Source organism: Phaethon aethereus, assembly GCF_964289735.1.
Source record: "Phaethon aethereus genome assembly, chromosome: 1".
NCBI lineage: Eukaryota > Metazoa > Chordata > Aves > Phaethontiformes > Phaethontidae > Phaethon > Phaethon aethereus.
The window spans coordinates 219,490,696-219,507,631 of NC_138575.1; the positions used below are offsets into that span (position 1 = coordinate 219,490,696).

General features: G+C 48.0%; 1 protein-coding gene across 1 annotated transcript in view; it reads right to left on the bottom strand.

Annotated features, from left to right (window-relative positions):
• Positions 1 to 3,038: 3,038 nt before the first annotated feature.
• Positions 3,039 to 16,936, bottom strand: part of MYO7A (myosin VIIA) — a gene marked incomplete at its 3' end in the record, with an annotated part of 64,850 nt that continues 50,952 nt past the window's right edge. The window contains exons 30-47 of the mRNA XM_082014382.1: positions 16,611 to 16,781; positions 15,475 to 15,592; positions 15,067 to 15,193; positions 14,782 to 14,951; positions 14,486 to 14,676; positions 13,804 to 13,928; positions 12,820 to 12,977; positions 11,531 to 11,684; positions 11,268 to 11,423; positions 10,746 to 10,851; positions 8,942 to 9,055; positions 8,276 to 8,363; positions 7,580 to 7,686; positions 6,532 to 6,717; positions 5,713 to 5,829; positions 4,500 to 4,583; positions 3,860 to 3,979; positions 3,039 to 3,128 (exon numbers count right to left, since the gene is read on the bottom strand). Coding sequence (XP_081870508.1) covers positions 3,039 to 3,128; positions 3,860 to 3,979; positions 4,500 to 4,583; positions 5,713 to 5,829; positions 6,532 to 6,717; positions 7,580 to 7,686; positions 8,276 to 8,363; positions 8,942 to 9,055; positions 10,746 to 10,851; positions 11,268 to 11,423; positions 11,531 to 11,684; positions 12,820 to 12,977; positions 13,804 to 13,928; positions 14,486 to 14,676; positions 14,782 to 14,951; positions 15,067 to 15,193; positions 15,475 to 15,592; positions 16,611 to 16,781 — 2,382 coding nt within the window. The remainder of the gene's footprint in view (positions 3,129 to 3,859; positions 3,980 to 4,499; positions 4,584 to 5,712; positions 5,830 to 6,531; positions 6,718 to 7,579; positions 7,687 to 8,275; positions 8,364 to 8,941; positions 9,056 to 10,745; positions 10,852 to 11,267; positions 11,424 to 11,530; positions 11,685 to 12,819; positions 12,978 to 13,803; positions 13,929 to 14,485; positions 14,677 to 14,781; positions 14,952 to 15,066; positions 15,194 to 15,474; positions 15,593 to 16,610; positions 16,782 to 16,936) is intronic.

Genomic DNA, 16,936 nt, shown 5'->3' on the forward strand with positions numbered 1-16,936 from the left:
CCCCATGCCCTGCATCCACATCTGGTTCATAATTTTTTTGTGGGTACCATCCATGTGGAGGTATGTGAGCAGCAAAAATAGGAGGTGAAGAGTGTGTGGGTTGAGTGGTGTGTACCATGGGGTCCTCAGCCTGTCCCCTGGTGTCTAGGTGAGGGACTTGGCTGTGGTCCCCCAACCCCTGTTTTTAATATGTTTTGGGAAAAACCACCTCATTGTGCCTTCATCCATGTATCTAGCTGCTGCTTGGCCATTACGCAGTGATACCTCCCCATACTCACCTTCCTCATCCTCAGCAGCCTTGTCCAAGGCAGAGCCTGGCCGATTAGACCATTGCACCTTCTGCAATGCCTTACTCCCTGTCACATCTCCACTACTATCTTTTCTGCTTCACAGCGTCTGGCAACGCCGTTAAGCATGTGGCTGGTAGTCTGACTCCCACATACAAACTTTTCACCCAGTACTTCCTACATCCAGTGATTCAGCTCAAAACTGGCCTTTGTGGAGGAACCAGCTCTTGTCTTGGAGGGTGAGCAATGGAGACTCCCCAGGCTCCAGCATTTTTTACCCAAAAAGAAAAGATTTCACTTAATTTCCAGTTTGGGCACACTGATGATTTGCTCCCCATTGCTGGATACTCTTTCTCTCACCAGGAATCCTACTCTGCAAGGAGAAGTCTTGTTCCCAACAAGGACCTGGGAGCCTTAAGCCCACCCTTCCCCATGGAGACACCTCCACAGCCGCGCAGTGCAGAACAGTCTCCCACAAACCACTTGACGTTTTTTAATTAGAGTATTTCGCTCGGACATACGTTTTTCATGGTACATCGCTTGGTGTGAATACAAAGAGGCCAGCAGACGCTAATACATATGACACACAGGCACACACACACAGAGTCCCAGCACCCGTCAAAATGGTGGGGTGCATGGGAGGCTGACAGAGCTGTGAGTGGAGGGATGAGGGTGGTGGTTGGGGAAAGCTGGCCCAGGACAGCACTGGAAAACATTGCTATGCTGCATCGGCTATTGAGCATGCTGTGGGAGGCAGGGATGGCTGCAGGAAAGCAGTGGTGGTGGTGGGGATGATGGGCGTGTGTCTCTGGATGGGTGGGATCCCTGGGACAGCTGGACCATGGCAGCTAGGGAGGAGAGGGAAGCATCAGAGATGGATGGTGAGAAGGCAGCTCGGCTCTTACTGTAGCCTCGGCTGGTGTAACCATGCCCCATCACCAGAGTGCATTGGGTAGGGGGGCGGTGGAGGAAGGGGATCTCCTAGCAGCCCTGTCCGGCTGGTGGATATCTCTGTGCAGCATCTCATTCACTTTGGTGGAGCAATCGAGGTCCAAAGTCACTGCTGCATCCCAGTCGGATGTCACGGTCCTTGAGATTCGGTAAGCAGTGCTGCCAACTCTGCCTGGCCTGCCATGGCGTTGGGCGACCAAGCCCAGCTGAGCTTAACAGAACAACACACAACACCCTACAACACAGACTTTTATGAAAGCAGCCAAACTCAGCCCAATGCACAGGACCAAAAGAAGTCTCCCACATCTACTGAGATCCACTCAGTGTTAGTGATGCCAGCACCAGATCTTGGTGAACAGTTCTCACCCCTCCTGTTGCTACACATCCTGGCATGAAGCCTGGATTATGGAAAGGCACCCCAGGCTCCTTCCCCTGCATCCCCCCAGAACCGACATGGCTTCAGCCTTCTCTCTGCTGGCAGGCCCCATCTCTGCTCCAAAGCAGGCTGGTCCATACTGCACGGCGTCGTGTGGAAGACAGGACAACCAGCCACAGATTAGTACAGCCAACCAAAGATGGAGAAAAGCCCACAGAAATCAAGGGCCTGCCCTTGCTGTGAGTGGTTCAGGTCCAGCTGGGACTTGCAAAGAGCCATTTTGTACAGCAACACACACAAAATCACAATAAAATCATTAGCTGTTTCCAACCCTGATGGCCAAGTCTGTGTTTGAATCACAGCCCAGCATGCGGTTGGTCTCAGTCTTCCAAGCATGGGGACTTCAAAACCCCTACATCCATATTGAAGCTTGTAGTAAAGATCCTTCCATGGTCAATTTGCCTGGACACAGGGAGCAAAAGGAGATAATTTGTCGTCCAAGCTCCACTTCCAGCTGAGCCGGTAAGTTGGGAAAGATGTACCTTACTCAGTCTCTGGCAGTTGTGGCTCTCGGGGAATCCCCGGGTGAGGGATTGTCCTGCAGTTGCCCTCAGCCCCAAGTCAGCGTCCAGATACCGGCACGAAATGCAGATTGTTTGTTTGGTTTTTTTTTTCTTTTTAATATTTTAAAAAATAAATAGAAGAAGAAACAGAACTTTAAAATTTGTTCTTTAAATATTTCCAGCATTGCACAGACAGCACTTTAGTTACTCTAGCCTGTTCAATCAGTAGTTTGTTTATTCTGATTCCTAGCTAAAATGTGCTCCTCCCAGCCTGCTTTTTCTCTCTGTCCTTCTTAAAACACAACGTATTCTTTTGTAATAGCAAAAAAAAAAAAGCCCTTCAATGTTCATTGGATATCTTTCCAACATAGCTTGGGGGTCTGTTATTCCTCTTCAAACCTGAAATGCCCATAACCTCACCAAAAGCCGTTAGCATCCTGATAGCTCGCTCTCACTTAACAAAAAACCAAACCAAACCAAGACACGCACACGCACACACACACACAAATCCTATTCCAAGAGCCTTTGCGATGCCAACCACTGGGTTCAGGCAAACCTCCTGCCGGAGTGTCTTTGCTCAGTCACTGTCTGGGCAGTGGTGTCCCTTGGAAATCTTTGAGGTGTAAGATGGAGTTGGGGTGCAGGGTGGGGAAGGAGAATGGGAGGTCAGAGATAGTCGTCTTCGCTGGAAGGGGAGGTGGGATTTGAGCCCTCAAGGTCAGAGTCCAGTGAACTCCCCGATGGTGTTCGGCTCATCTTCCACATCTGTGAGGCAAAGGTTCTCCCCCAGCTGCACGGGTATCCCACAGGCCTCAGCTGGTGAATTAGCCCCATGGCCACCTGCCAGTGGCTTCTTGCAGTTCACTTGGTACCCTTTGCACTCCTCTGTTTGCTCATGGCTGTTAGCATCTGGCTGATATACGAGGTCAAAAGATCATCCATCTTGTACCCCTGAGGAGGAGAGAGAAGATGTTACCTGCCTTCAGAGCACAGTTTACAGTCTGTGGCTTGTGCCTCCTCAACACACTGGCTACCAGTTGTTGACTTGGAAGTTTTCAGGTACATTTTTACGTGTTCCACCATTCTCCTTCGGTGAAATGACACCACCGCAAGGAACACAGTCCAAACATAATTTGCAGTGTTGAGATGGAGGAACTCACCATCCAAGGATGCTGTGGAGGCTAAGGACGTAGGGAGCTTTGTATGGGACCTGGATTTTCAAATGGCCAACAAAATCGTGAATGACTCAATAACAATTAATCCAGCAGAAATTTTTATCCTTCGTGCTTTGGTTTTAAGGTAGTCTAGGAGGAGGTTTGTTGCTGTGACTGTTACTAGGGTCAAGCTGAGCAAAGGATCTTGGTAAAAGGGCTCAAGAGTACCCCCTTGAGCCCACATCTGCCTTAATATGCTTTTCAATCTGGTGACAGGGACTCAGGCTCCTGAGATGGCAATGTCCCAAGCACCTCAGGCTTGCTGATAAAGTTGGATGATGGATGAAGTGAGAGCCCTAATTCATTGAGCCATGGGAAATCCAGAAGAAAAAACACGCCAATGGTTTTTCTAAGAGACCACTTTCAGCCCAGAGAATCCCTGAGACACAATTTTCTGGAAGCATTTAACTTTGGTGCCAAAGTCAGGACTTGGTCTAATTGTGCCCAATAATCTTTAACACTCCTTACCAGGGAGGTCTCGCACAGCAGCTTGCTTCCTCTCACCAGGTTGCCAATGGTTATATGGAAGTACGTGTTGCCACTGCTCCAGTTGGATATCTTGGTAAAGGGGTGAGTGATGAGAATATCCTGGTGAGAGCACAAGAGGGACACTCAACACGTGAAAGCCTCAACTTTCACAAAGGGCTGTGGGGATCTCTCATGTCCCTGTTCACTTTCCATCAAAGCAGACCAAGGATGTCTGCTGAGATGACACTGTACCATGCCCTCACGGGAATGGCAGTGAGTGCTTGTGGAGGACTGCCATACTAGAAGGACCATGTGACTGGTGGAAGTAACTAGTAGGAGCTCATTTACTCCAGGTCCTATCCTAATGTCTGTGAAAGGATTAAGGAAGGAGTGTGTGTATCCCCCAGTTACATGGCCCTAACAGTTGATGCTCCCAGTCCACCTCCTGTTCAAAAAGGCTGGGCTGGCTATGAGCAACAGTGAATTTCTGCCCCCAGAAAATTTTCTGGCTATCCAGCCTTTCTAACTAGGCTTAATGATAACTCCTGAAGTTCTAAACAACATGGTTTTTGGGATGACTTCTGTATGGGGTTGGGGAGTGGGCTCAGGAGCATCTGGTGAACAACTCAGTTTTGCTTACCTTGGTTTTGGGATCGATGAGACTGACTCCATGCTTATTGATGGCAATTAGAAGGATTTCGGGATAATTTGGCTCTGTAGTTTGCTGTTAGAAAGGAGATTAACTGGTTAGGGGATGTATCAGGCAAAATCAGACCCCTTCCTATTTCCTCTCTCACTGTCTTCTCCTGCCAGCATTTGGTAGCCCATTAACTGCTATCCAGTTTATCTGTTAAAGATAAACATAGAGCTCATTAAGGTATCAGCAATAGTCAGGGCTGTCTAGTTAAGTACATATCTCCTAAATGCGTGATAACCAGTAGGTGAGTTGCTGACAGCATTAAGTTCCTTACCATGCAAGGAAGAGCTGTGACAGTCTGGCAAACCCCAGACATCTCCTTTTCCCTTCAGTCCCTCTGCTCCTCCTCATGCCTGCTGCTGTGGACCTCCAGGCCAAGACTACACTGCTCTTCCCTTTCTGATCTTTACATTCAATTTTGTTCCTGCAGGTAAACCCTTCTCCCAGCCCTGTGCCATGAGGACATTCAATTTGTTCCATTAATGAGGTAGGGCACAGGGGATGGGGGCTCATCTCCTGTCCCTGCCACAGATTTCTTGGCTACCAAGTCACTTTTGGTGGAAAAATCACAGGATATAGTCAGATCCCTTATGCCATCTAAGATGGACATGACAGAAAATGGGGTGCCCAAGTTCAAGGAACTGATGAGTAATTTCAGCATCTTGTTTCCATCCCAGGCTCACTGGGTGGTCATTGAGAAGAAGGAGTTGCAATAAGGCATCCAGAGCACTTTGACAGACTTCATGACTACTGGCCTCTACTGCCTTTCACGGGAGCCTGGTGCCGTGGTGTGTGGTCTGGGTTTGGTTTGTGGCACATGTAGACACGTCCCTTGGAAAACTGCACGCTCCCTTTTGCCTTGGCAAAACAGAGAATGGCTCTTGGCTCTTCATCAGCACAGTCTAGAGTATAGACTAAATGACTGAGATATGCTGAAGCTCTACCATGCCTTGGTCTATGTAAAGAGGCGGGGCAGCAACAAATGAGTGTGTCGGTCCTTTGCTGATGGAGGGTCTCACACTTTCCCTGCTTCACTGAGGTCGTCTCAGTCTGGTCCAGACACTGGGACAACCCTGCATACCTGGAACACCTCTGTGGTACAGGGCTCCTGACCTTGGCTCAAAGGTGCCAGAGAACCCCCAAGTAGGGCAGGTACCTTCACTTCAAAGAATGCTGATCCAAATGTAGGCCACTTGAAGATAATCTTTAGGAAGGCAAGCTTGGCTTCTTCTCTTGCTTTGCCTGCGTGCTTATTGTAGTATGCCACGATGGACTGCAACAGAGAACACAACAGAGCTGGAGGGTTTGCACTACCTAGCACCAGGGATGATTGCAGGGAAAGGGCATCAGTCTCACAAAGATGGTCAGTTCTAGTCTCTGATACAATGAACTCTTCAGAAAAGTGCTAGCTTGTCACTGGAGCAGGGCCTAGAACTAAGGCAGGTCCTTCTTTTTTTAGTTGAGTTGTGCTGGTGACTCCATTAAAGGGATTATAGGTTTATGATCCTCCAATTAACCAACAGCTTGCTGGTTAGGCACATGGCTTTAAGTCCCAGGAAACAGAAAGGACTATTTCTTGGCAGTAAGACACCTATGTTATTTTACGGCTCTAGACATGTCAGTACCTGTGCCACAGCTCTCCCTGTGTAAAGTGGGGAGAATTACCCCTCAACTCAGTAGTCTGCCTTAAACAGCGGACCTTTACATGAGACTGTCTCCCACATGTGTCCATACGGCGCTGCATCCACCACTGCAGCCACAGCCGCTTGCAGCACAAGGCATGCATGTATGAACACGCATGTACAATTCCTCCTCTTAGTGATGTTGGGGATGCTGCAGCTCTGCTAAGGCTAAAGAGGGACCATGGGCCACTCATTCTGGCAGCCCAAATTCAATGTTGAATGTCAGACAAGTCACTCGACGGGCTGGGCTTCCCCCATCCAGGCCTGGCATATGACTCAAGCTGCTGTTTTACCCTTTTCCAGTCATCTGGAGAGAGCTGCCGGATGAGGTCCTGAGGCACCAGCTCCTTCAGGAGCTTCGGAATGCTGGGGAAATAGGACTTGTCATCCTCAAACTTCACCCGGTAGATGAGAGCCGCCAGCTGCAGGACCTCTTCCCGTGTGCACTTGTGGTAGCCACGCAGGTACTTCGGTAACTCCTGCATGGGGAAAAGAACAATTCAGAGGTAGAGGGGATGACCACAGACCTTCATCCACAGATGTTTGTGGAGGTCTCCAGCCCCTGGCTAAGATGCTTTGCCTTGGGAACATGCGTAGCAGTTGTGCTGAGTGTGGTGGAAAGGCAGCTGCTCACCTGAGACCACATTAGATGTTTAAAGATCCTTTCTGGTCTCAAACAGTTTCCCGTGACATGGAACAAGGAGGCTCTTGTGCTAGCTATCAAGTGTGTGAACCCTCCCTCATTCCAGGAAACCCACCCCCAGTAATGGCCACTTGGAATTGAATAGGTTTTCTGCTTTTTTTTGTTATTTTAAAAATCTATTCCCTCATTACCAAAAGTGCCTGAATATGTGTCAAGTGACTAACTCAAGCATTAAGGGATACAGTCATATTGGGATAACCACTTTATCCAGGCAAGAACATAGCGAGTGTATGGGTGTGTGAGAGAGCACTTTGGGACATGAAGGTGTTTCCTCCATCCCAGAAGAAACAAGAGCAGAAGAACTTTAACTTCTTATCTGACTGCTGGGACCATCACAGCTCATCACCATGAATGGAAGTGGCTGAAAACCCTCAGGATGCTTCTGAATTCCGCCTTTCACATTCTTGCCACTCACCCAAGAACAGCTGGCCCAAATCCCAGCTGAGCTGGTTACCCTAAAGTGCATGAAGTCTGCTCCTTGCCATACAACCCAACAGCATTCTTTGTAGTGCTCTTTTTAAGGCAGGACTTCTTTTTATTTAATGCAAGACTTCGGCCATCTGCAAATGGACAAAGCCTTTCTAACCCATTCCTAATTCCTCCCAAGTCTCCACTGCTACTGCAAGCTCCCAGAGTACCTGGTAGTAGTGGAAGATTGAATCTGCCATTGAGTCCTTTCCAGGCGTTGTGTTGGTCCACAGCTTCTTCATGAAGAACACTTGGTAGGTGAGGGAAGGCACTATACCTGTGCGAAGGAAGCGGGGAGCGGATATGTAAAAGCAGTGCTGTGAGCATCGGCTGGCAATCAGCCGGTGTCCCTGCAAGCCAGTGGTGCCCGTGTGCTGTCACAACCTGCAGGGACAGGGGCACTGGCAAGACCTTGCGGAGAAAACCACATCTTTCCCTTGCAAAGCTCGAACAAAATGGAAAGAATGTCTGGATTCGTTTGTACGGCTGCATTTCAGTGACAATGCTCATGTCTAATGCAGGACAGAGGAGTTGCAGCCACTGATACATTCAGCAGAGCTGCAGCCTGGATGTGGGCAGCAAGGTGAGATGAATCCCACCACTGAAACCTTCCCATGGGCAAGCCCTGGAGAGCAGTCTGCCAGCAGGTGCTCCTCACAGGGGCCAGGTCTAGCCCTGGAGCAGAGGTCTTGCTGCTCCTGGACCGATCATCTCCCAGGTGATGTCTCCAGGGCTGGTGCAGACAGCACATCCGCAGGAGTGTGGCCCAACAGACGCGGCAGACTTTGTGGTCAACCTTGTTTGAAAGGGCTGAAGAGCCCTAGGAAGGCTCTGTGTGACCCACAATGGAGAAAAGTCACTGTTACCATCTTTTGCCGGTCTTGCTTTCTTTATCCAGTCCGTCAGGTGTCTCACAAAGTCAAAGAAGAAATCTCCCTCAGGCACGCTGATGACCTGGGGGACACAGCGCAGGGTTACAAAGGCTGAGCAAGTGGCAAGAGGCCACAGGCAGGGCTGACCACTGCCCCATCTCCTGCAGTTGGTGCTCACTGCTTTGCTGCGGTTACACCGTTGTGTTACAAACTGCTGATGTGAGAAAGCCACTGCGAGCACCTTGCTGCAAGCTCCAGTTTCAACCATTACCCCTTATTGCAGCTTTCTGTTTCACCAGAGCAGTTCACTTCCCCTCGTGATGACCATCTCCATAGGTTTCTCCCAGTTGCCTGAGGCAGCCATAAGCTGCGCGTTTTTCTTAGTCCTTTCTTATAAACCCAACTCAGCAACAGGCTAGGACAGCTTTGCCTGTCTGTGTTTTAAGCCCTTGGGGGTGATTGCTCTAAGTCAGGGCTGTGGGACTGCAAATCTCACCTGTAGCAGGTTGGATCTGACTTAGAAACACCACACTGCTTGCAGAGAAGTGCATCTCACCCGTGAGGGTGCAGAGAGCTCTGGCTCCACCAATGTGTACCCACTGGCAGGTGGGTCACTCTGAGTGCCTCGGAGCTACCCCAACCTCTGGATGGGTCACTCACCTTGTCGGAGATTTTGACGAAGAGGCTGAAGCCCTCAGAGGACTTTAGGAGCAGTCTGTTGGAGATGTTCTGGCAGAAGTCCTTGGCTTTCGTGCTGGACTCCACCTCAAATGCCTACAAAGAAAGAAAGGTCCTCACCACTGCTATCTCAAGGTTAACTTCCACTTCATGCTGTCTTGGAGGAGCTCTAGGCTCAGACACATGAAGGGATTTAGGCTCCCACCAACCAATGAAACCCGTGACATTGTGGATTGTGGCTTTGCACATGGGAAGGGACCCTTGCAGAAGTTCAGCCAAGCTACTGTTGTACCATTGTGCTTTGTAATGTTCTATCTATATTCTGTGATGGCTTACCCAGGGGTCCGCAAGCAACGCAGGAGATTTTTCTGGTCTAACAGTTAGGTCCCAGAGCTGTTTGTCTAGAGGTGGGGAGAGAGAGACTCTCCCAAGCTGATTTCTCCCAACTGTCTCTCCACTGATGATGGTGAGGTCAGATGCCTGGCTTAGACCAAATGACTGACTCTGGATAGCTGAAGAGAGGGGAGGTGACTCCTGCTTTACGTGTGGATGGGATATCTAAAGGGCTGTCCCACCTGCATGCAGGTCCCAGCCCTTGTTTTGCCTTTTGAGCTGTGCTCAGCGTTTACATCACCTCACTTTTGTTCTGCCCACTTAAAGAGATTCAGTTCATAGCAGTTTAAGGAATTTAAGCTTCTGACCACCACATGCATGACTGCGTTAGCCTGAACCACCAAACCACCAGGACCCGTGTTCCATATCCCATGAGACACAGGCCTGGAGTTCGGTGCTGCTGGTGTTCAGCAGCCCTTTGGTGCAGATGCATGTTGTACCGGGGTGATGCTCCTCTGCCAGTCCACCCCTGTGACTGCCATGGCCAAAAGGATCACAGCAAACCCATCCAAGTGCAGAAGTCCCCACTGCCTCCTTCTACTGGTTCGCACACAGGTGCGTATGTATGAAGCAGTGTCAAGCTTATTGCTGGTCACGTAGTAAAAATACTCAAAGTGATGAGAAATCCCAGCATTTCTCTCAACTCCCCATTACAGATAAATAAGGGCATGCACGGCTGCTGGAGAGGAATCCTCCTTTTCCTTCCATGGGTGTGCACTGCTTTACACATCAACCCACTTGGGAATACAGGAATTTAGTTGTGCCCAAGGGCATGAGGGGAGAGGGAGATGCAAGCCTCACAGGAAGACTCATCAGCAGAATGAGACAGCAGTATCTGCAAGGACACGCATATCTGCTCTGGCATCAGTATAACTAGCTGCCTTCTTAGCCTGTAAGATTCTTAATGAAATGTTCCTGAGCGCAGGTATGATTTCTGTGTCATCTCAGGTCAGAAGGTATAATTCCAGTTACCCAGTTACTGTGCTGCCATAGCCTGCCCAGTCCCCAGGGAGCACCATCATGGTACCCCGCTGGGGTGGGCAACGTCTGTCGGTCTAGGCTGCAAATAACTGATATCCAAGGCTTGTGAACCACTGAGAGGGAGTGGAGATGAACCCATGCGGTTTCCTTTCTTCTGGGGTCATAACAAGCCTCCAGTGAACAGCACAGCACCCATGTCTTGAAAAACATGAATTGCAGTAAATCAAACCCCTGAGCTGATCAGGGTAGATAAGGATGGGTTTTCTTTACACTGCTCTGGCTCTGGTCCAGAGTCTTCTGGGAAGGACGAGTTTTCCTGAATGAGAATCAATATTAGCCTCTTCCAGGATTTTAATTAGAAAATTGAAAGCCATCCTGACAGAAATGAAGAATTTCCTTCTCCCCCATTTACCTCATCGGTGTCATCAGGGAAGTAAACCTTGTGGAAAATTTGGGTGGTTTTGTGTTGAATGGCTTCCACTTCTACCAGATGGGGCGGGTACTTCCTGGATCCATTCCTGCAAAACAGGAGGTGGCAAAGTGCCACAGCATCAAAGCAAGAATCCTTTGTTTAAGTCTTCCGTATTAATACATATCCTTTTTCGAGTAACTTTGGCTAATTTCTTAATATTAAGTTTCCCCCCCTAAAAAGAATAAAGAAAAATTGGAATGGGGAATGTGTATTTTCTTAGGTTGTAGGTGACTTAAACAGAGCTGGCATGACAAAGTCAACTTAATTAACCTCTTTTTCGTCAGACAGTTTACCAATGACATCTTCCATCCAATGTTGCTTTCGTTCAGCTTGGTCAAATGCAGAGAGAGGCTGTGAGCTTTCACTGTCCCCCTGCCACCAAAATATCTCCTACTTGTATTTTCTCATGTATATTTGGATGCTGTGGCACGGTCAGGATGAGGAGGTCTTTTGGTGCCGTACCTCAGGGCTTTCTGGAGTCGCTGGATGCAGTCTGCTGCCAAGGGGTGATGTTTACGGGACTGCAGGAACCTCTGGACATGGGGCAGGAGGATGTTACTTGGAGGGAAAAGGCCTGTACACAACCACAACAGCTCCCAGCCTTTCTCTTCACTGTACCTACACAAGGAGAGACCCAGGAGGAAAAAATCACTCATAGCATGGACACACTGCATTGCCTGACACAGGCTAGTGCATTTGGGCCAAGGAGAACAAACAACTCTTACTTGATGTGGTTGTCCGTGAGCTGCTTGAGGGTCTGGCAGTAGATTTCATCCTTCAGGGGTTCAGCTTTCAAGGCACCTTCAAATATTTGGTCTGTCAGCTCATTGACTGAGCGGGTCCTTTTGGATGGGTAGTCACCCATATACTTCAGCACCGGTGGGAGGTGGGAGTCAAGGATCAGTTAACAGGGATGTTTGGAGAAGCCTTGCTGTTGACGGTGCGATTGCAGACATCCAACACACGACTGCAGAAGTGGCTTCAACTTGGTGGAGGGGGCACAGTGTACAGTAAAGGCTTTGAATTGCTTTAGGACATTTCCAGCAAGCTCTCTCCCTTTACCATGCATCATCTCAGGTTGAAAGAATTGCTTTGGGATCAGGATGCATAGTCCTAAGAAAGCTGCGTGTGATCGTGTGTTACCTGATCACACATACAGGTGCCACTGTAAAAGACCAGATTTTCAGCTGGTGTCAGACACCAGTGGAGCTGCAGTAATGCAAACCAAATGACGACCTTCACCATCATGCCATATTGCATCTATTCTGTGTAGGAACAGGCCACAATTTTCTCGATTAACATGTATGACACAGCAAAAGGAAAAGGATAAAATTGCAAATGTCCTCTTATTTTTTTTGCCTTTTCTTTTAATTCCTGCTCCTGTTATTATTTGCTAGTAGGAGGAAACCAATAGCAGCAGTGATAGCGTAATAACTACAGTTAGTGTAATAAATAGTGCAATAAATAACAGGCTTATACCAACAGAACTGTTCAAACCGTGAAGTTTGGATCCTAGAACAAAGACCCACCAAATAATAAAGGCTACTTCAACAGATCGGATCTGTGTCTGCACTCAGTTCATCTCTCCCATGCTGTGTACATTCTGCCAAGCAAGGGATATTCAGGCACCAAACCCTGTCCCTGAGGCCGTGTGGACTGGTTTGCATCCACACCGATTAGGGCTACAGCCTTCCACGGAAGATGCATTTTGGAGAGACACAGCTGAAGCAAGCCAGAACAGAGCTGGTGAGTTAACCACAAGCAGCGTGGACCAGCGGGACTCAAAATCTTGCTCCCTGGCCCTCATTTACGAAGAAGTACTGACACCCCACAGATCTCAAGGGTGCTTGACTATAGATTTCAGGTCAGACCCAAGCCTGTGACATGGTCCCAAAGCCCTTAAGGGGGAGCACAGACCTTGCTATTGGCATTTCTTGGGGCCCTAAAGAGCCTGCTCAGCTCTTTGCCTATCAGATCTGTTGCCCAAGGGCTCACCCAGGCAGTGGAAGGATATCAATGAAGGCCATGCAGGCTTCTTGGGATAGCTCCTCGCTGCCCAGGATCTTCTTCAGCAACGGCTGTTTGATGGGCTCACGGGTGTAACACCACAGCTTGTCCTTCCCACGGCTTTTGGTGATCATGACCCGGCTCAGGGTGTGCTTGGGAGGTGGCCTGGTGGGAAAAGCAAAGCAAAAGGAAAGGTGGAGAGGTTACAGGGATAAAAGGGACAGTTTGCAGCCAATGTTTCACCTGGGAAGGTGGCTCACAACACCTGGCTAATGAACTCTTACACCAAATGGGACTTCACAGTTCAGCAAGTATCCGGCTCCAGTTCTGCCTGAAGATAACCATTTGTACTTTCCTAGGGCTCATAAAAGTCCCTTAAGGACTCTACCTAAGTGCTGCCATCAAAACAACCTTCCCTACCCCAAAAAGCTTCTAACTGTAAGAGCAAGGATGATGGCAATGGATGGTCAGGGCAGCAACGCCAGAAGAATATTGCCTAGCAGAACAAGCCTACCAGGGTGAAGACATCCCAGAGGATCTGGTCTGCCTGTTTGGATTGCCAGCCCCCCTGAACAGGAGTGGGAGCTTTGGGATCAATCTGGTCAGCTGCATTCAGCAGTGGTGCACATTTAAATCTTTGGAGCTGAGATGGAAATGCCTGCAACTAATTCAACTGCTGCCTATACAGTATGAGGCTGTGTATGGGATCATAGGAAAGGAATATCAGACCACTAGCACAGCCTTCCACACAATACTAAATTTTACATTGTTACACCAGTGCTGAGCCAATCTGAAAAAATTCTTCATAAAACCCTGTCTGGAGAACGCCTACAGCTCAAATGCCATGACCTAAACTGCAGGTTGCAGTTGTACAAAGTCACACAAGGGGATATTCAGAGTCTTTTCCAGCAGCCAAAAATTTCCTGATTCCCAAGCTACCTGGAGATAGATTACTATTCCTATAATTTTTGAGGATGGTTTAAAAAATCACCTAAAATAATCATAGGAAAATTCCTCCAAGGTGTATGGCTTTACTCTCTCTTCACTGTCTGAAACTGCCAGCTGAGAGGTTCTGATAACATCTTGTCGTTGGTCAGGGGTCATCGTGACCAGTGCCTGTGGGATGAAAATGTCTCTGTCACCAGTATATTTGATATAATATATATTGATGTATTCAGGGAGAGGAAGCAAATACAAAATGAAAAGGACAGTGAGTGAATAAGAATAACCTATTAATTCCACTTAATAGTCAGTAAAAACTGTGCTATTGTAATTTCTCTGTGCAATTCTCAACCACTAATGCAAGGAATAACAAATGTTTCCATGGTGTGGATCATTTCCTAATGAAGATAATGTGCTTTGGATCCTACAGCTCCATACATGAATGTAGTAGTTGCCTCCAACTCCAAATACACCTTCAAGTAATCAGGCCAGCTGGAGGGATGTAGCAGGATTCATGGATACTCCAAGTCACAAGCCTGTGGTGCTCAAAAAGTGACAAGGCCAGAAGAAAGGCTGAGATCACTTCTGCCTTGGGCAACTTTTCACCTCTCTCAGCCACTTTGGTTTCCATCTTATCATCAGGGAGACTCTGGCCAGATCTAAGCTTTTCAGGAAAGCTTTGACCTCCTCAGGCTTTGTATCAGGTTGTGCCATTCTGTAAGACAGCTTACCACGATCTCCAGCGGAGGCATGGTGACTGTAGGCAAGACGTAGACGGAATCGGTTGGGAAGTCCCCTCTCTGTTTGGTCCGTTCATTGAACCCGTTAGCCCACCCTGAGTTCATCACGTGTTCTCCTGTGTCCTGGTCCAGAACTATGAGGTCTCCTTTGAGGAAGCTGAGGAACCCGGATTCTTCTCCCACTGCAAGAAAAACAACCATTAGTTTGATTTTCACCCCCTCCCCAAATCACTTGGGCGTAATTAAACCGTTTATTTGTTTACCACTGGGCTGGGATATTTACTTACCAGGGTTTGGGTTGTCTTGAAGAGTGACCACATACTTGGATCTTTTCCTTAGTCCTTCAAGGAAGGTCACCACCAGGTCCCGGATATCCTCTGCATTGTTGGAGGTGAAAGTGTATTCATCGCCTTTAATGGTGGCCAAGGTGAAACTCTGCCCTTGCAGCTTTCCCCCTCTGGGATATATTTTTGTAGGAGACATAAACAGGAAAGATAATGGCATCAAGAGGCAAAGCCTGGAAAAAAGACTGTTTTAGAGTGAGATCAGCAGCTAAGTCTGTTCCTTCTTACCTGCTGCTTGACACAGCCGTGATCTCTGGGAAAGAGAGTTCTAAGAGAACCTGTTCCTGTTCATCCACAAAGTACACTCCTGTCCAGTTGACAGCTACAATCACATCATTTTTAGGCAGGCTGGGCCCTGGGTTGAAGACAAAACATACAATCAGTTCATGAAGGGTCTTAGGATATGGAAAATTTCAGAGGAGGATGCAATGATCAAAAACATCAGTGTTATTTTTAGTAAGAGAAATAGTGGCAGACATAGCTTGAGAATAGCTAATCAGGATGCACCAAAAAATAATATATCTAAAAAAGACCAGCTAGATGGTCCATTAAGTCTTCTTGTCTGTGAAGTCCCTGTCTCTCCTTCCTTTTACTTTGAAGCATCCTGTGCTCCGGGGATGTGCTCTACTGACTCACCTGAGAATTTGAAAGCTTCATAAAACCGAGAAAACAGCAAAGGCCACTTGAAACGCGCAAAATCCACTACCTCTTCCTTGACTTTTTTGGGGTCTGCCCTCTTCTGAGTATAAATTCCCTACAGACAAAGCAAATTACAACCAACATGAAGCACAAACCTGGTTACAGCCAGGAAGAGAGCAATCAAAACCAATTCATGTCACCGGAAGATCTTAGAACTAATATTAATTTAGGTCTTAATGAAGCTAAGGGCCAAAGTCCTACAGGAACATGTGATAGGTTGGACAAAGTCCTGGCAAAATTTCGGTTAGGGAATAAATAAAATCTGAGAAGGCTGTGCAAGCATCTAGAGTGACCAGTCTGGGTGGGATTCATCTTGGCTAAATTTGGGTTTCCCTAAGGTAGGTAGGTGTCTACCTTTCAGCTTGACAGTCCTTTAGCTGGAAACAGACACTCAATAGCCCTTAGGTACAGGCATTTAGCTTCATTTAAGGCATCCTCAGATACCTGATACCTCTGTATGTAGCTGACAGGCTGATGGAGGACTTGCAAGGACCAACTGAATTGCATCCTTGGGTCTCCATTGACAGTAATGGGAGGTGAGACTCATAACACAGGTGGAGGTGCTTACATTTTAGGGGTCTTAATCTGAAGCTGGGTCCTGCTGTTAAATGAATGCCAGTTCTCACGCCTGGATGACCAACCCTCATGGTTGGTCATGAGTTATGAGTAATGAGTTATGGAAGGTGTCACTGTGAGAGGGTGTCACAAATGTTGTTATGGAAGTCAGGGATGTTTTATATTATGCCTGACACGATGAGATCCTGACACTGCCTGGAGACATGAACCAACACTGTAATGCAACCAATAACACCACAATCCTGTGTACCAGGAATGAAACCGCAGAGATGGCATTTTGCTTCTCTCAGTGAATCTCTGCAGGTTGTCTTCTTCTGCCAGACCTTGCCTCAAAACCAGTGGTAAAGGTGAATACGGCTAGTACTAAACCTTCCCTTTCTCTTTGATTTAGCTCCAGGCCAGGCTAAGAGCTGAGCTATGATGTCTGACATGTTTAAAAGGCACATGAAGCTACTGAAGCATGCCTTGGTCCTTGCCAGGTGACCTATTGTCCCCACCTTTTTATGTGCAGCTATAATGAGCTGAGCCCATTTTTCCACTGTTTTTGAAGCTGTGATCTCTCTGTCTGGGATGTAGGATGGAATCAGATTTAGCAGCCTTTCCAGTACCATCTCTGACCCGTAGTCCACATAGTACTGCTGGGAAGCCAGTTCTGCCAGATCTTCTTCCTGTGGGAGCCAAACAAGTCAGCTTAATGCTATTACCAGCCCATCACCTCAGCATCCATCCTCCATCACTCAATGACCTCTTTGTGGAGGCTGGATGTACTTCTGCTTCAGATTGGTGTGGGGATGCTTCCTTACCGCAGAACATCATCAGTGCT